Source organism: Cuculus canorus, chromosome Z (genome assembly GCF_017976375.1).
Source record: "Cuculus canorus isolate bCucCan1 chromosome Z, bCucCan1.pri, whole genome shotgun sequence".
Taxonomy (NCBI): Eukaryota; Metazoa; Chordata; class Aves; order Cuculiformes; family Cuculidae; genus Cuculus; species Cuculus canorus.
Window position 1 is genome coordinate 14347050 of NC_071441.1, and position 20290 is coordinate 14367339.

At 40.0% G+C, this 20290-nt stretch overlaps 1 protein-coding gene across 1 annotated transcript in view; it reads right to left on the minus strand.

Annotated features, from left to right (window-relative positions):
* SCAMP1 (secretory carrier membrane protein 1) overlaps positions 1 to 18970 on the minus strand; it is a 41048-nt gene extending 22078 nt beyond the window's left edge. The window contains exons 1-2 of the mRNA XM_054055482.1: positions 18813 to 18970; positions 7570 to 7647 (exon numbers count right to left, since the gene is read on the minus strand). Coding sequence (XP_053911457.1) covers positions 7570 to 7647; positions 18813 to 18869 — 135 coding nt within the window. The 5' untranslated portion in view covers positions 18870 to 18970. The remainder of the gene's footprint in view (positions 1 to 7569; positions 7648 to 18812) is intronic.
* Positions 18971 to 20290: the final 1320 nt, after the last annotated feature.

Consider the following 20290-nt stretch of genomic DNA (forward strand, 5'->3'; position numbering starts at 1 on the left):
TTACCTGTCAGCCAATTACTCACCCAATGTATTATGGACCTGTCTAGCTGTGTGCTGGATATTCTGTTCAGTGGAATACTATGAGAGACAGTATGAAAAGCTGTTTACTTCCATTGGTCAGCTAGATGGGTAACCTTGTCATAAAAGGAAATGAAGTTGGTTAAGCAGGATGTTCCCCTCATGAACCTGTGCTGGCTATGACCCATGACTATATCATCTCTCAAGTGTTCTTCAGTAACTCAGAATAACCTTCCCTGTAATTTAATCAGGCGTTGAAGTGAGACTAACAGGACTGTAACTATCAGGGTCTTCCTTCTTATCCTTCCTGAAAACTGGGACAACATTTGCCAGCTTCTAGTCAACTGGTACCTTCCCAAAGACCATTGAAAAATAAGGGAGAGAGGTTCCACAACAACACTGGCCAGCTCTTCGAGTACCCTGGGATGAATCCCATCAGGCCCCATAGACTTAGGTGCATCCAGGCGGAGCAGCGAGTCACAAATAACTTCAGAGTCAGATGAGAGTTTATCATCCCCATCAAGTCACAGGGCTCCGAGGGTTCCAAAGCCCATCACTGCTGTTAAAGACAGAGGCAAAGACGGCATGAAACATCTCTGCTTTGTCTACATCCTTATTTGTGAGGTGACCATCCTCACCATGTAACAGACCAATGTTATCTTTGATCCTCCTTTTGCTGTTAATACATTTTAAAAAGTTCTTTTTGATATCTTTCACGGTCCTGGCCAGCCTGAACTCTAATCAAGCTTCGGCATCCCAAATTTTCACCCTACAGTGGCAAATACTATGTCTACAATATGCCTGTGTTGCCTCTCTGTGCTTCCAATGTCCGTACACTTTTCCACCTAAGTTCTAGAAGATCTTTGCTTAGCCAAGCCAGCCTTCTGCTCCACTTACTTGACTTCTGACACCTCAGAACTGCCTGCTCCTGTGCTCTTAAAGAGATGGCTCTTAAAAGTGTCCAGTATGCAAAACATTTTTATAACACTAATCAAAGCTAATCAAAACCCCCAAAATGGAAGTATCCAGTTGCACTGGAAAATCAATCGGCTATCAAAAAAACTCACAATCAACCCAACAAGACAAAACAGAAAACACAGTTATACAGTTTGGTACTTTCCTAGAAGCAAGATGTACTGAAGTTAAATCAAGAGGAGTTAAATCTTCAAGTTGTAGTATGGTGCAGCAGATCCAGAGCACTGCATGGACAAGAAAGTTCAGCCAACATAGAAGATTATCTGTTATTAGACTTACATAGGTAGCAAGAAAAGGGTACAGGAAAAAAAGGAGGGAAAAAATGTAATTTGTCATAACATTTTGTCAGAAACCACTTAACATCTTCTTTTGTACTGTAAATGTATTTCCCAGTATTCAGCAACCACTGGAAAAACAAGTGTTCAATAAAAATGTATAAACACAAATAAGTAAGAACCACAGAGAACAGAGGTTATGCTCACTAAGCCTTGATGCAAACAAGGTACACAAAACAAGTTTTGCTTCGTGCACGCCATTAAAACATACTCAAAAGTCAAAGAAATAATAATTTATTGGCTTGGTAAACAAAACAGTAAGCCAGACCATTCTTTGTACATCAATTAAAAAAGAAATACAAAGCATAATTCTAGACCTTAATGTTTCACATCAATTTCCAAATATAGAGTAAGCACAGGCTTGCTCTAATTGCCACCTCAATTAGCTCAATTAAGAACTCAGCTAACTTCATAAAAGGAGCTGCAAAATAATTCCAGTAAAAATATTTATTGGCATGTTAGCTAGCATACAGGAGGTTCTTTGCATTCTGAAGTAGAGGCATATTTGCAAGCTGTTTTATTGAAAAATTTTCTGAAATTATCTAAGTGCTATGGTACAAGATGCAGAAAGTCTAAAATTGGAGGTATTCTGGAAATCAATAGCTCAAGATTTAGGTTTTTAAAAGGTTGGCAAGGGACAGACATTTAATACAGACAAAACCTGTACATACTAAATGTAAATCTTACTGAAGGAATACTATTACCAAGTGGTCAGATTAAAGCCAGTTATAGGGGCAACTGATGTGCTATTTAGAACCAGAAGAAAACATCCACTTTCTAAGGTCATTTCAAATGTTTTATCGATACAAAAGATGCAAGCAGGCAAGAGATACTTGGTCAGTAAGTATTAAAATCCTGAAGATGTCAAACTAGGTAACTGTAAGAACTAGTTTTGAGAATTAAGGGATATTTCATAATGACACTGAGACCCATAACTACTAAGCAAGCAGAACAGGAATTCTCATCTGTAAGTGTATTTCTGCCTATTTTATTTTTATTAACAAAGGATTTCTAGGAATAAAAATGGCTGAAGCACCTTTGAAGGAAACCAGTGATTCTGGCACTTGCCACGTAGCTTCTTTAGTCTCAACAAACATCTTCTGAGTTCATTCAAGAGCTTCCCCCAGACTACTGTGCATTCTTTTGCCTTAGATTAGCTAAGCAGAGACACATGCTTCTCAGCTACCTTTAGGGCAGCAGATGTTTAGCCTCTTCCTCTCCCTCTCCAATTTAACAGTCCAATCCACCTGGAACTTGGAAGACTTGGCTTCACATGAGGCATAATGAAAATCTGAAGAGATTTGATCAGTTCTTCTTACCTGAGCAGAATGTCATAGTTATCCTGCAAAAATTCTTTCATTTCCTAATTTCATACTTACTGGACTGAAGTCTGGCTTACTCAATAATCAGGAAAAAGCTGTAGAATTCTGCCATAAGTATTACATAATTTACTAAGTATAAGGAATGAGACAGATACATTTTGCTTCCCTTATGGATCAGCATACACATGGGGTTACTGGGAAAAGATGATGCTGCTTATGTTACACACCATGTTACTTGTTGGAACACAGCAAATTAATTAGACACTATGGAGAAAAAAAAAAAAAGTCTGTAAGAACTGTCAAACATGTTGCCCAGTGAGGTTCCACTCCATCCTCATATACATTCAAACCTCCCCAGGACAAGATGCTGAGCAATGCGATTTGGAGACCAACTTTGCATAGGGTGGACTGAAAAAGATGACTTCCAGAGGTCTCTCGCAACCTATGACTTGGCACTTATTTTGTCATACCTGTCTGTCCATGTACTATCGGTGGCTTAGAGTTTTGGGTATGGAAGAGTGATATGGACTGACTTACAGCCTGCACAAGACAGACAAGATATTCACAGCAAGACAGATGGTCAGCAATCCTGTTTTTCCAAGGGTGCAACTTGAACACTAATTATTCAGATTGTTATTTTGAGGACTTCACTAACCTCCAGCTATCCACTTATATAATTATCATATCATTATTATATCATTATCATATCATGATATACCACCCACTTCTAGACAGGGCAACTAGGTCAACTGTTTGTGAGACTTTACTTACTAAATCTATGGTCTCTGAACCTCACTGACACATTACAATAAAGTACTTACATCTTGAAATTCAACCAACTTCACTGTACAAAACTCCTTTTTGTTCCTACTCCAAATAGTACTTCTGGGATAGATCTTATTTTATGCCTTGTTCTCACAGCTGCACTTGGGAAAGAAGCAAATCATTATGACCTCTCTTGAAGAGAAGAGGCTGGTTGGATATAAGTGTTCAAAACGATCTCTTTCGAATAGATTTCCCCATGTGGGTAAAGTAGTTTGTTTACTGTGAGCAGGGAAAAGACTTCCAGAAGAAGCCAGATATGGATGATCAGTCTGGTTCCTCATAAACACCTCACTCTGTTCAGATGCAAGACAGGAGCAGAGCTGCCTAGGAATTTACTGAAAATAAATCCATTAAAATATGTACCTTAATATGGTTGGTTGACCCTGTCTGGATGCCAGGTGCCCACCACAGCTGCTCTATCACTCCACTTCCTCAGCTGGAAAGCGAAGAGAAAATATAACAAAATGCTCATGGGTCAAGATAAAGAGAGCGAGGTTGCTCAGCGATTACCATCATGGGCAAAACAGACTCAGATTGGGGAAATTAATTTAATTTATTACCAATCAAATCAGAACAGGGCAATAAGAAATAAAACAAAATCCTAAAACACCTTTCTCCACACCTCCTTTCTTCCCAGGCTCAACTTCACTTCCCAATTCTCTACCTCCTCCTCCCACGACTGGCGCAGGGGGCCAGGGAACAGGGGTCGCAACACCTTCCTCCTCCTCGGTGTGAAGACTTCTCATACTCTTCCCCTGCTCCAGTGTGGAGTCCTCACATGGGAGACATTACCCTGCAGATTTCTCCAACATGTGTCCTTCCTACAGGCTGCAGTTCTTCATTAACTCCTCCAGCAGGGGTCTCTTCCATGGGACACAGTTCACAAGGAACAGAATGCTTCAATGCAGGTCCTCCACGGTGTCACAAGTCCTGCCAGAAAACCTGCTCCAGCGTGGGCTCCTCACTCCACAGGTCCTGTCCAAAGCCTGCTCCTGCATGGGCTTCCCACGGTGGTCACAGCCTCCGTCAGCATTCATCTGCTCTGGCTGGGTCCCTCACACACTGCAGGTGGGTATCTGCTCCATCCTGGCCCTCCATAGGCTGGCAGGGGTACACCTTGCCTCACCGTGACCTTCTTAATGGGCTGCGAGGGAATCTCTTCTCTGGCACCTGCTGCATTCACCAAGGTCAGTGAAGAATTCTGTCTCATATATTCTCCTTCCTCTTTCCCAGTTGCTGTTGTGCAGCAGTCTTTTTTCCCCTTCTTAAATATGTTATCCCAGAGGCGCTATCACTGTCACTGCCAGGCTCAGCCTTGGCCAGATGCAGGTCAGTTGTGGAGCCAGCTAGCACTGGCTCTATTGCACACAGGGGAAACTTCTGGCAACTTCTAACAGAAGCCACCCCTGTAGACCCCCTACTACCAAAACCTTGCCATGCAAACCCAACACACTTAAAAACAATAAAAACCCAACTCTAAGGATGTTTTCCCACATTTTAATGCAACAATTTGAAAGTGACTGCTATTTGCACTACTGTCTAGACATGTTATACACACAGAGTGCTCAGAGGAGTTTAACAAGCATTAGCAAAATTTGCAGAAGCAGGAAGAGACTGACAACTGTCTTTAACAGTAGTTTCACTGAATGATGAAGCAGAGATGCTAATTGTCATCTGTTCCTTGTTGATTTCAGAAACATGACAAAAGACACAAAGTCATCTCCACGGTGACTGTTAGAGCTGGAGACAAAAACCACTAAAGATACACACAATGATATTTAATCTGACATTTATACCATTCACTGAAAAAATTGTTTGTTTTAACAACTGAAAACAAGACAGACTTCAAAATTTGACAAGAAGCAAAAAACCCCATTCCTGATTTCTCATGTTAGATATAAAGGTGTTGACACTTGAGACCTAACATCTTCTATTCCCATCCTCATGCCTATTCTTTCCTCATCATGCCTTACATGTTCTTTTCCTACAAGATGTCCCATTGCAGGTGTGAAGGACATAAGTTGATTAAGAATCACTGAATCCACTGAAATACTAGAAAAAAACTAAACCACCAAACAGAATAAGGAATGCTGAGAAAAAGTAGAATTTACTCTCTGTTTTTCTCTTCTATCCTGATAACCAAGAAAGAACCAATAGGAAGCATCTCCCTTCGCAAAAGGAGAACACAACTGAGCTAAGAAAATGAATGTTAGTATTCAGAAGTCACTTTCTCACAGAAGAAACATCCTTGTCTGGATTTGCAATGGAGACTATTTCTTGCCATCCAGCATGCTTTATTAACTTTGGAGTGAAGAGGGAAAGAAGGTTAACGCTGTGTTAATGCTATAGACTGCAAGTCATCATTTTAACCACTACAAATGCGGATTTTTAAAGTACAGATTCTCAGCTTCCTTAAAAGCTAAAACTCTACATTGTTACTTACAGTGAAACAAACATCATTTTAAGCTATTTTAATGAACGGACAACCAATTTTCAAACAATAGAGCATAAAAAACTCCAGGACATATTTTGCTACCACCAGCTCGTATGCTTTCTGCTCACTAGCACCATTACAGTTTTCAGATGTTAGAAGTGGGATTACCTGCACAAAACTGTTCAAGGTGACTCATTTTTCCAACACAGGCAAATTTCTCAGAAACCATTTGGGTATTTTTGCTCTGAGCAGCACACAAAATACAGAGTTACCCCTACTGTAAAGAACACCGTAGTCCTCCAACTCTAAAATTGGCAGACCCTGCTTCCAGCTCTGTTCATCCATCCTTGAAGGTATTCACTTTCACTGCCTCTTCCTTACTCCTGTCACATACATTTATTTTTACATCCACGGTACACTCTTCCCTTGCATACAAAGCTGGTAGGAAAACAGAGGTACACACACAGAATTGTGAGTCTATCTTCAGACACCTAAGCACACTTCTGTGAATGCATATAATTACATGGAATTTATTATAGACACAAAGCTGACTGTTCAAAAGCCAGATAACCTTAGCCATATGCTTCAGTCTTTCTTTTCCCACAGAAGAGCATGTTAAAATAAGTATACAAGTAATGAAAAGAGTCAGAATAGCTCTAGAATTTTTTTAAACAAGACTTACTGTCTTTATAACTTCAGAAAGATAAATTAATCATATTTATTAATACTGTGAATTAGGAGAAAAATTTCAGAGATATATTTAATATGTTTGCTCATACTAAATTCTCTGTCTTAAACACCTGATCGAAGAGATATTCAAAAACAAGTTTCTTCCAGTCTAGCATTTTAGCATTCAATGAAACCTTACTTTTCCATGTGAAAAACTCAAATACCATTACTCCCTATCAGCACTACTACATTTTCCATGGGAAATAAGCTTACATTTGAAAAGTGCAGTACTTCGATGTTTATAAATAATACTGATGGATGGTAATCATCCACACATTTTGCTAATCTTGCACAAGATCCTCACTATCAAAAGTAACCACTGAAAAACGCCATTACAGTATGAATTTCCTACTTCATTCACTGTATTTCCCCCCTATGGCTGAAAATAAGCACAAGGTAAATTAAAACTATACAAATTTGAGGCAAAACCCGACAGTGTTTCTTGGACATAAATTATGCCTTTTACTATGGCACAACTACTCATTGGCCATGGACTGTACTCAAATGCAATGTTTTTCTTATTCTGAGCAGCACTTTCATTAAGTGAAGTTGAAATCAATTTCCTCAGTCAAGAGACTGAGGAAGCATGTCTCACCCACAAGCTTTAAAACAAGTAAAATTCAGAAAAGCATAAGCACGGGCTACCAAAAATATGTACTGAACAGGGAAAAAAAACCCTCAGTTCTGTTTTGGCCCTTTTTCAGAGAGCTGTTCTTCCTTAAAAGGTCAAAGCTCACTTAGGCAACTTGCTTACTGAATACTCCGAATAAATCATGGGACTATCTATAGTTAAACATCTTCCACGACCTCCAGCTAGCCCATCATGTATTTTAGAACATCAGTCCCAAACTCTGAAAACAATCTTACTTGGATCTCATAAATCCTACCTAGAAAGATAAACAGCATGATTACAAAAAAAAAATGTGCTTACTGTTCTTGTATCAGAGAAAGGATTGTACTCATCTAGCCCTGGAGGAACATTTCTTGTCACTTGTGTAACAGAAGGATCCTAGAAGAGAAAACAGTTCTGTAAATGTATGCACATGTATTTAAGCAACAAGTCAACACTCACACCACTGCATCATATAATACTCAGCTTCTGTCTCAACCCAAAAAAGGTTTGTTTTCACTAAAAATACCTTTAAATATCCACCTCTTTCTCCATCTCGAAAATGACAATTCCATTCTGAGCTTCTTAACTCAGTCTAAAAGAAAATTCATCTGTTGTACATTCAATTTACAATGAAAAAAGTCTCAACAGCAAGGGAAGAAAACTGTATCCTGCTATGTTAACCACTGACAAAAAGCACAACAGAAAAGAGCTTTCTATACAGAAAGCTCTGTATAGACAGTTTCTACCCAGAACTGTCTTCAACACTATCATAAACAGGAAAAGCATTTCAGGAAAATGAAGTTGAGGAATCACAACTGCTTGATGTCAAAAGCACCTCTGGTTCAGCTTCAACCTGCACTGGTAAAATTAAGAAAAAAGTGACTTTTTTTCTCCAATGAACTATATAATAAAAAAGACTGCTTCAGGTTTTGCTTGAGAAATCTATTTCAGGAACGAAAAATTTCTCTGTGCTAGAGACAGGCAAGGCTTGGTTCTGCAAGAGCAGAATTGCCCACTACCAGAGACCACATAAACTTTATAAGAAGAAAAACTGTACTCATTCCATGTGATGCCTGGTTCCACTACCTTGTTTCTCCGCCTTAATTAAAGGGAACTGAATCTTCAGAACATAACAATGGGTAAAAGAAGGTTTTCTTGAAAATTAATACCCCTTACTCAAAACAGTTAGTTATATTTGTATTAACAGAAAGATACAAAACAAGTATACAATATTTTACATGTACATCAAATACACAAAGTAGTTGTAAATATATTATTTATAGATATACATTTTCTTAATTTCAACAGTCTTGTTCAACATTAGAAAATAAAATGGAGTCGATAAAAACTGGGAAGAACGTACGTATTTACATTGATACACACTGACATTCATATTTCCCTTAAAGACTGCTACATTTAAAACCTCTACATGGAATATTTGCCTAATTTATTAAAAATAGTGACTTAATCTACACTTAAGTAAATATGCAAACTATTAAGCTACTGAAAAATAAAATCTAGATTCTTAGAATCACCACCTACTACAGCATTAGCTTAATCTTGGTAGCAGAAACTTAATCTACAGATGCAAAACCAGTATTTTCTTAATGGCTGCAGCTAACTTAATTACAGCTAGAAAAAAATAGGAAGAATTTCTAGCACCTCAAAAATCCTGAAGGCTACAGCAAATGAGAAGTCTGTTTTTTCCATCAGCTATAGTCACAGATTTATTAATACAAGGCAATTAAAGGCTTTTTAACATAACAAATGTTTAAGACAAAGAAATCACTGCTTTAAAAATTAAAAAAAAAATATGTTGCATATTTTCACAGAATCACAGAATCACAGAATCACAAGGTTGGAAAGGACCCATTGGATCATCGAGTCCAACCATGGACCATTTTAATCAAATTCACATGCACAAGCATATATAAGAACTACTCTCCAGGTCACGTAAAAAGCTTCCACTATTGGCTAAAACACACATTTAGCTGCAAAGCAGTATTTTAATGATGACTAAATAACAATTACCCTTTCTACAAACTTACACAAAACAATGTTACATGCAATTCAAAATCAGCTTTCCTACATGGTTTACTAGTGATTTTAATAGAGCCACCATGGTGACACTCTCTTCCCCAAGTTCACCATATTTTTTGGTTCCCATCCTAGATCTGAATGCATTGTTACAATTAAAATCTCATTAGAACTTGCATAAACTGATGGACTACTCCATTGCAACATGACCTTTAATTAAATGACTGGCAAAAAATAGTGTGCAGATGAACAACAAAAACAAGGGAAAGCGTGCGTATGTGAAGAATGTTTGTTGTCAAAATTCAATTAGGAGTCATTTGAGACATCAACAAAAAGATCATAAATAAAGGAAGAATTAAATCTGACATTTGAAATACGCAGTAGTTTAGTAGATTTGTCAGTACAAGATAAAAAAGATGAACTTAAAGTGAATACAAATAAGGTAATCTCATAATTCAATATACAGGATGGTACAAGTTGTATACAGTTGAAAACTTTTAACTTACTATGGTGGGTCCACCCTAGCCAGCTGCTAATCCCCCACCTATTCGCTTGTGCACAGCACTCCTCAGAGGGATTGTGGAAAGAATTGGAAAGTGAAAAGCAAGTAAAACTCATGAGTGTCAAGAAAAAGACAGTTTAATAAGGGGGGGGGAAGGGTAGAGGCATTTTATTTTTTAAGTTGATATCTTGAAATAGCAATCGCTATACTTCTGCCAAATATTGCTACTGTTTGCAAAAGTAGCAGCAGCTCTGAAAAAAAGCTGAGTGAATCGGAGACATGCAGTATCAGCTCTATCTAGGAAAAGTTTTGTTACTTAATAAAAAATAAAAAATCAGTTGTATTGAAATACACAAATTGAAACCCACCATGGCAAGTAGCATTCAAATTCTATTCTTGCAGAACTCCAATTACACAGTCTGTACTTCAACAGAAATTTATGGCCTGATCTCTCCCAACAAGCAGAAAAACTCAAGAAGTAAACGAGATCACAGGAAAAAGAGGAATAACCTCACAGTTGAAGGAGGCAAGTACTACTAGCCTGAAGATCTGTATCTCTCCCATGCTCACTCACTCCAAGCTTCTCTAATGCTAGACCAATCCTCAGCATGGAAAGAAAGAAGCTCTTCAAGGTTTGCAAACCCAGATGCAGGCTGCTAGTCTCCAAGTTGTTCTGAAGTTCATCAATCAACTGATGCCAAGAGGAGCTGCACCTCACATTTCAAAACGCTATGTCCTAGTTTCAGCTGGGATCGAGTCAGTTTTCTTCCTAATAGGTGGTACAGCGCTGTGTTTTGGATTTAGGATGAGAATAATGTTGACAGCAACAAGTAAAAACATCCATGTGTTAAGTAGTGCATAGACTAAGCCAAGGATTTCTCAGCTTCTCAGCACCAGGAGGTGCAAAAGAAGCTGGGAGGGGACACGGCCAGGACAGCTGAACCAAACTCGCCAAAGGGACATTCCATACTATATGATGTCTGCTCCATATACAAACTGGGAGGCAATTGCTGCTCAGGAACAGGCTGGACATCGGTCAGCAGGTGGTGAGCAATCGCATCATGCAGCAGTTGCTTGGAATAGTCTTTTATTATTATTACATCTTCCTTTGCTGTCCTATTAAACTGTCTTTATCTCAAGCCACGATTCTTACCCTTTTTTTTTTCCCCTATTCACCACGTGATTTTCCTCTGTCACCGAGCAAGTCCCAGTCCCTGCTCCTTTCAGTGCTGATGCCCGTAATTTTTCATCTTGTTCACCTCCTTGTTCCTTCCTTTCAATTCTTATTTCCTTCTCCAACCCTATCTCACCCACACACCAGCCAGTTCAGCCCTGAGTTTCTGATCTTTCTATTTAATTGTTAGTGATACCAGCCAAGGAACAGAGTTTAAGAACAAGCCGTTTTTCAAACCTAGTTACTGTAGCTATTGGTCTGTTTAAGTCAGACATGGTCATTTCAGATGATGTTTCGAAGATCTGAATTAGTTCAGGAGACTGGAGTTTTAAGAACAGCACAACCTAATTAACTATTTTCCATCTAATCCTTCATTTTACCTGTTTCTTGTAGTCTGTCTTCTATGTGAGTTTCAAAAGCAAAGATTAGCATCACACCCTTTGAACCACTACAAGCCATATGCAAGAAGCACCCCACATTTACATTAAGAATGTAACAGTGAGCCAGAAAAAATACCAAAAGCACAAACAAACAAAACAATATCAGAAAATACAACATATTTATATCTCACATTGGAAAGAACACCTATAGAACTGCTAAAAATGTCTCCTTAAGAAATTACACTTGCATCACTCAGATACAGATGAAACTAACTGAATACCCAGTTATCACAAAGCATATTCAAACAAAATTAATTGTGAGAATGTTTAAAATGGAGCACAATAATCCATTCTACACAACTTTTTACAGCTTTTTAAAAACCAAACTAAAGGGAATAAAGACCTCTGTTGTCTAGGAAACCAAAACTAGTCATCAGCTACCATGCTTCATTAATAGAGATGAGTAAATGAAAGACTAAAGTAATAGGCACATCTATGATTCAATGATTCTATGTATTCCCGTTCACTGGAATGGATCCAGCATTGTTCCAACAGAAGATGCTCTGATAGAACAAAGACAACTAATAAGAAAATCAGATAATACAGTTAATTTTTAACACCGATTGTCTAGGACAAGTAAGCAAGACAACTGTCTTCCAAGACTTGGATACCAGGAGTATTGCAGACCAAAAGAATACAATAATTATGTTGTTTGGAAAAAGCGTAAAACTGAAATGCTGCACTTAGAAGCGATAAAGTTTTTCATTTAGTTCCTTTTCTTCTTTACATGGAATTCACAGGATAACACCAAATAGCAAACTCACAGAAGTACATCTGGTTAGTGCTAGGAAAAAGGGAGGAAGGAGAAATAATATATTATAGGAAAAAAACCAAACAACCAAACATTAAAAGAGGAGGATTAATTACTTTTAGTAAATGAAATCAGAAAACGAAAATAGAGAAAACACCTCATCAGTTACACAGTGTTGTGACCCAGCTCCTTAAGTACAGCCAAAGAAGGAATAAGATACTGCAGATGACTGTAGAAATCTCCATTTTTGACCCTAGCTCTATGTTAAACACAAGTGCCAAGAATGATTTTGTAACAACTGGAGTAGTTACAATCCAAGCTGAGAAAACTGTTCTCCTCATCACAAAAACTGTTTGAAGATGAAATCTCTTTTTTATCAATAATTCACTGTAGCAATCCTATCACGTCCCTCATCAGTCATTGGCTACCCTTCAGTCCTGTCAACATACAGTTTTTCTCTTCAAGATCTCCACAAACAGGTTTATCCAGCTTAGCCGCTTTACCAGTCACTGATATGAAACAGCCTTCACTTTATCAACTTCTTTGGCATCTACTGTTTCATAACCAGCTTCACCTATGTATGCTTTTTCCCTGTTGCTTATTGTGCTTGGAAGAAAGTTCCCAGAAAGCAGAAGAGACACAATCCCAATCTTATCCTGCAAACTACTTAACATGCTCAGCAAAGATGTTATTTCTTAAAAAAATTCTGACTATAAACAGAACAGAGCAGAAGCCAGAGGTCTACCAGGTCTGCACAATCCACCCTGGGGAAATTAAAAGCTTAGATCCACAAATCTAGCAAAGTCAATCTTGACCATCTAGAATTCCTTATCCCTACCACTGCTACTAAAAGGCTTTGTCTAGCTACATGAAAAGGACAAGCTGTTTTCATCTCAAGTGAAGCTCTTCATTGATTATCATAACTTTTCTCTATACCCAATTCGTATTAGTATTTTCTAAATGTGACTAACACTAATTGTACACTTACCAGTAAGAATTAATCCTGAGGTCTGGCTTTTAGTCTGTTGGGTTTGAGTTTTTTTCATTTCAACACTAACAGTTGTACTTATTGCTCTTTACTGAGCACTTCCTAAGAAACACTGGCTCAGAAAATTAAGCAAAAATGCAATGAAAAATGACTGAAACAATGCTTGTTGGTCAAAGCTTTTTTATTTCCTGATCAAAGAGAAAACTATTCATCCCATTTTTCATAGATGAGTTCTGGACAGCAATCAAAGCTATTGCTACTCCTATTGAAACTCTCCATTTTACTTTCAGAATGCCCTCCTGAGCATTTCTGCGGAGAGATTTCTGACAAAGCTTAGCTTGTAAGAACAAAAATGAGAGGGGGTAAAAAAAAGTACTTGACTAGTAATAGATATTGAAGCTTTTTTTTCCCCTCCTTTGTTCACTGCTGAATTTCAGCTTTTAAATTAGGACCTGACACGTAGAGAGCCTGCACATGAAGGATGCATTTTCCAGTCCTGTAATACTCTATACTGAGCCAGGCTAAGCCCCTGAAAATTTGCACATGATCGATAAACATTTAGTATGTTTATCGGTCATAACATGTTTTAGTATGAGCAAAACTCCCCAAAGACTTTCTCCCTGTTTATGCCACAACAAGGGAATAGGAGAGTTATATATAGAGAAAAGAAAGTTTCAAGAAGCTACTAATGTTTTGACGCACTGTCAAACGTTGGTGCTTTATGCTTGCTTGCTTGCTTCATCATCCCAGGCCGAAGATCAAGTAAAAGTACAGAAACTTCACAAAGGACAACTAAATTGAGATTTCACATCTCACTATCCTAATAGTACACTAACAGTGTAACCAATATACATTCAAACAATATAAAGGAAGCCTTAGGTGTATTGGACCTACGATAATAAATTTTAACCTATGATTAAAAACCACTTACTACAACAAAGAATTGTCCTGAAAGGTAACATGTATAACACCTAGAGGAATTAACGACTCAGAGGCAAAATAAAGACTATTTATTGTTCTAAGTACAGACAAAAAAGAAATCTGAGTAACCACTATAACAGCTCTTCCATAATTTCAGGTTCAACATCTCATTCACTGATCATCCATTTCCCACACCCCTCACAGAGTGATATACAAAAGATTTTCACTCTAGCACTAGTAAAATACAATTATCAAATAGGACTGCACAAAAGCAGCCAACTGAGGTTTCTAATGCTTGGCTCTCAAGTAGTTCCTGCTATATACCACATTATCACACAGAAGCAGAGCTATGAAGGGTTCGGAGCTACCGAGCAAGGCAAATTCTCCACTGCTGAAACCAAAAAGAATTTCAGAGACTCACAAGTCCGTATTTGTCCTGAAGCTTGCACCAGTCACATCTTGCAATGGAGCATTAGACACCTAACAATGCATCATCTTTATCTCACAGCTACTCTCAAATCTCTCTCCTTCTCTGAAACCTAATTTTTTCCTTTTTGTAGCATTAAATATCAATGTATAGTTTAATAATACTACTAATGCAACATGTGCTAACATTTTAGTTAAAATCTGGGGAAAAAAATGCAACTGTAACTGATACCAAATATCTATTAAAACACTTCACAGTTTTAATATATTATAGTGCTGTTACAGCACTGATGAAGTGTGCTCTTGAAAGCCAACTATCATCCAGGACACCTAAAGGACACTTCCAATACCATGATGTTCAGCATTAAATTATGCAAGACTTGAAGGAATTTATAAATTTTGAAGTCATGGAGAGAAATCAGGTAACCAAGTCAGAAAAAATACTTATATTTTATATCCTTCACTAATTTGAAGCATGAATAATTAAATTTGGTATATATTATAGTTACATAAAAGAATTAAAACTCAGTTATCCATATAGGCACACAAAAACCCTTTTCATTTCTAAAGCATAAATACTGTAGAAACACTAAAAGTAAATAGGGTTCCGATAATTCAAAAATAACTAAGATTTCTCTTTCTTCCTGTAAGTTTCTACCACTTTAGCTTCACTTGAGGAACTGGGGTGTAAACTCTTATCGATTCTGGTGCCACAAGAGGCAGCGGCCACCTGCACTATTCAGAATCAAACCCCCAGCTTGTACCTCCTGCCAAACTACACAGAAGATAAGTCTGTGCTCATGTGAGTCAGATTAAATGTAATATCCAAATTATAACTGCAATTACCACTGTAGCAAATTTAATCTCTAACGTATACTTAGGTCTAGTGACTCAAGTTATCTTCTGATCTCAGTCAGAGTGATTCAGGTTTCTAATGCCATTTTTAGATATCTTAGAGCACCTCCAACATCCATACAAGAATGGCAGTCATGAAGAACTACAAATTATGTCTTTCTGGAGCTGGTGGCTGACCTTGGTTACTTTCAACAGACTCCATCCAGACCCTGACTTGACCTTCTAACTCGGGCTGAGATCTGTCTCCTCTCCATGGACTTGCCTAGCACTCTTGACTCCTGGATGAATGCACTTACCACCACTAGATCTGTTCTATTCATCTTGTTTGGGTGCTCTGGGACTGCATCATTCATATGCAAGAACTTTACCAAGTGTGAGTTCTTACTCACAAACTACAACAAGTGCTTGTCAGTGAAAGACACTAAACAGTTTTCATTATTGATCTGTTTTCATCCATGACACTTGACGGCACATCAAATGTGTATTTCTTCACAACACTGCTACACCAAATTATAGCAGGATTATCACATCTATATTTGTAAAGTATATGGATGCATTTTCTTCTACACAACCTTAATGTGATCAAAAGCTTTGTAATGTTAGTGCACTAGTTATCTGTTTGTTTCATTAACTCTTGCCTTTCAAACTAAAATATCTCTTTTGTTGGTACAGTATCCGGAGGACAGCTATTTATAGAGGAATACTATGACTTCAGAAGCCTTTGCATTCAGTTTGGGGTTTTGGTTTTCTTTTTGTCAAAGAATGAAAAAAAACCCAGACACTAAGTAGCCAGTCTCAAAATCGTTCAATGAACAATCCAAGTAAGCTATTACTTGAAATAAGGAATTCTTATTTAGAAACTAAATTCCATTACTTCCAGTAGACACTGAAATGGAAACATAATTTAATTTTAGGCATCAAAAAGAATTAGCTACACAAAATACTGAGCAAACTAGATCTTTCTGCTTTATCTTTACCTTCTCAGATAACTGATTTATTTGACTCAACACCAAACAAGACTCTCTGCTGAAATCTTTTTATTGAAAGGCATAAGAACAGTCACAAGAAACCTCACAAGTAGATAACAGACAACTAGCAAAACATTTTAAAAACAGAAGGATCTATCTTTAGACTCTTCCTCATGATGTCTCCCGCCCCACTTGCCCTGCCATACTAGTTTGCAATTTTACATTATTGCACAAAAAGCCTTCAAAAGTAAGGAAAACAACTAAACATTTCATACATAAAATTATTAAGCAAAGATATAAAATCTGAGTACATTTGAATAATGTATTCAGACAGCATGACTTAGGTTGTTAGGGTCCATCTGGAAATACTGGTCCTATTTTAACACACACAGTCATACAAAACCTAAATGCAGACATGCATTAATACCACTAATCCCAAAGCTGTTATGCCAATGAGATGGTAATCAAGGTTTGGTTCATACACAAGGCCTTCCTCCCCTTGAAGATAATTGTGTGGATAACTAAAGGCATGCAAGATTACCTTTTGTGGGCAGTGGAATGTGATGGAAACAAGCAAAGATTGAAGGAAGTTAAAAAAGCCCCTGAAAACAGAAAAGTATACAGCCTTCCTAAACCAACTTCTGCAAACAGAAGAAATCCAGAACTGTGTCTAGCAGTGAGCTTCAAGTCACAGAAAAGTTGTTATGGAATCTTTTTACCGTGATGCATTGCAGATGAGTGTGCATTCTGCCTGATAGCTACAGTAGAAGTCTTTCGCTGAAGTGAAAATGGAATAAACTACTGTGCTTTGAGCAATGCCTTCAAACTATGTATGGTAAGTATGGTTGAGGTAGATCCCCAGCTTGGGTCTCAGAAACACTACACAGGACAAGTTACCTGTGCAAGTGAGCAGTGCAGGCAACCACAATGTTTCCAATACCCGTAACAGCTCTGGATATCTACACACAACAAATTTTACTAGATGTTATTCCCGTAACTATTGCAACAAGTGCGGAAAGGCATGACATATTTTTGTTAATGAAGATGCATTCTAGAACAGTAACACCTTTTCAGTGCTTAGTGCTGAAAGTCTTTTTAAAAACAGTGCTCACTGCCATTTATTCCCAGTCCAAACTATTTCTGGCAGTAACTCAACACCAGGGCTGCTGTTCACCTGGCAGGTCACTGCACTGTGTACAACACCAAGTAAAAACAGTGACTAGCCTAAAGAACACTCTTGCCTAAACTTTATGAACATATAAACTAAACTAATGATTCAGACAGACTCTAGTGAGTAAGTGTCAGTAATGCTATGCTTCCAGCAGCTACCTGCACAGAAGTATGCTTGAAATGTGACAGCTCAATTTTTAAAAGGCTTAATTATTCCAACCAACATCCTAAACTCACTGGCATATACTATGTTTGTGCTTTGAAGTGTCAGCATGAAATAAAATACAGCAGAAAAAGTTTTCTCAGATTATTAAAGTAAGGATCCAAATAACAAAGAAAGAAAACATAAGGAGGGGAAGCATCCAAGGAGGTCACCTCATTTTGACAGCTGAGGCCAAGACAGTGAGTGAAGAAAAAATTCAAGTCAATAGTGCAAAACCTAAAAGCTTTAGAATACATTACAACACAGCATTTTGAGATGCCAAGCAGAACTTGTGCGTAGGTATCAGTACCCTGCATGCTTTGGAAATAGCGTAAAGAAGTAAGTAAGCTTCATGGGGGCTGGGAGGAGGCTAGAGAGGAAAAAGGGAGTAAATTCACTATCTGGGTCAGCCAAATAGAAGAAAAAAAAAGACTGTAGTAATATTATGCACGCTTCAAGTTACTGCCAAAATCCGGGAAACTTATGTTTTTCCCTAAAAATAACGCACCCGAGATGCGATTTGTGCGTGCTACTCTAGCAAAAGAAAGGCAACACAGAAACCCGAACGTGTGAAGAAGCAGCTGCGTCCGTTTCCAGGGCTTCCAAACCCGCTGCTCACCCTAGGAACGCCCCCCTCCCGCCGCAGCCCAGGCCTCGGCAGGGCAGCCCCCCCTTCCCTCAATGCTGCTGCCAGGGCACCCCCAGCGAAGGCAGTCCCTCCCCCACCCCCCCAGTCCGCGAGGGACTCTCCCAATGCCCTCCCTACAGCGAGGGCTCCCCTCTCAGCGAGAGGGCAGCCCACTGAATGCCCCCCCCCCCCCCATCAGGGCACCTCTCTAATGTCCCGTTCCCCCGCCAGGGCACCCCTCTAATGCCTCCTTCTCCAGCGAGGGCAGCTCCTCCGGTACCCCCACCCCCAGGGCAGCTCCCCAACGCCCACACCCCAGCGAGAGCAGCCCTCCCCCCTTCTCACTGCCCGCTCCCCCCCCCGAAGGCAGCCCAACCCCCCCGCCGCCCAGCCCCTCAGGCACAGCGCTACCCCGCGACCCTGCCCGGACCCCGCACCCAGCTGGAGGAGGGCCGGGCCTCTCTTTCCTTCCGTCTTTCTCACCGGGCTCAGGTCTCACCTTGAAGGGGTTGTTGAGGTCCGGGTCGGCGAAGGGATTGCTGTCGAAGTCCGCCATGGCGCGGGCCGCGGTGCGCGCTGGCCGCTCCGGCCCGGGCCGAGCCCGCCCCCAACGCCCGCCGAGCGGCGCCCAAGATGGCCGACCCGGAAGTGAGGGTAGCAGGGGGGGTGATGGCGGGGATGGGAAGTGGCTGGGGGGTCGTGAGGCCGAGAACGTCTGTCCGATACCGACCGGAGATGATCAGAGGGCTGGAGCACCTCTGCCGTGGGGACAGGCTGGGAGAGTGGGGTTGTTGAGCCTCGAGAATAGAAGGCTTTGAGGAGACCTTAGAGCGACCTTCCAGTACCTGAAGGGTCTAAAAGCAAGCTGGGGAGGGGCTTGAAGGAAGAGATTGTTATAAGTTACTAACCTATTATAGGTTTGAATATTATGTATAGTTTTAGTGATTTTAGAACTAAAATATAGGATTAGCCTGAATAATAACTTTTAGCTAGCCTGCACCTGGATACTTACGCTTAATCGTAGATAATCATAGAATCACCAGGTTTGAAGGGACCCACTGGGTCATTGAGTCCAACGATTTGTAACACTCCCTAAACCATGCCCCTCAGCACCTCATCCACCCATCCCTTAAACACCTCCAGGGAAGGTGACTCAACCACCTGCCTGGGCAGCCTGTGCCAGTGCCCAATGAGCCTTTCCATGAAAATTTTTTTCCTGATGTCCAGCCTGAACCTCCCCTGATGGAGCTTCAGGCTGTTCCCCCTTGTCCTGTCCCCTATCACTTGGGAAGAAAGGCCAGCTCCCTCCTCTCTACAACTACCTGAAAGGGTCAGCCTCCTCTTCTCCAGGCTAAACAACCCCAGCTCTCTCAGCTGCTCCTCATAAGACTTGTTCTCCAGCCCCTTAACCAGCTTCGTTGCTCTTCTCTGGACACCCTCCAGAGTCTCAACATCATCCTTGTGGTGAGGGGCCACAGCATTCAAGGTGTGGTCTCACCAGTGCCGAGTACAGAGGGAGAATAACCTCCCTGGACCTGCTGGTCACACCGTTTCTGATACAAGCCAAGATGCCATTGGCCTTCTTGGCCCCCTGGGCACATTGCTGGCTCATGTTCAGTCGGCTTTCAACCAACACCCCCAGGTCCTTCTCCTCTAGGGAGTTTTCTAGCCAGACTTCTCCTAGTCTATAGCGCTGCATAGGGTTGTTGTGCCCCAAGTGCAGGACCCGGCATTTGGCCTTGTTAAACCTCATGCCATTGGTCTCGGCCCAGCAGTCCAGCCTGTTCAGATCACTTTGCAGAGCCTTCCTACCCTCCAGCAGATCCACACTTCCACCCAGCTTAGTGTTATCTGCAAACTTGCTAAGGGTGCACTCAATGCCTTCATCCAGGTCATTGATAAAGACATTGAACAGAGCTGGACCCAGTACCGAGCCCTGAGGAACCCCACGTGTAACTGGCCTCCAGCTGGAGTTAA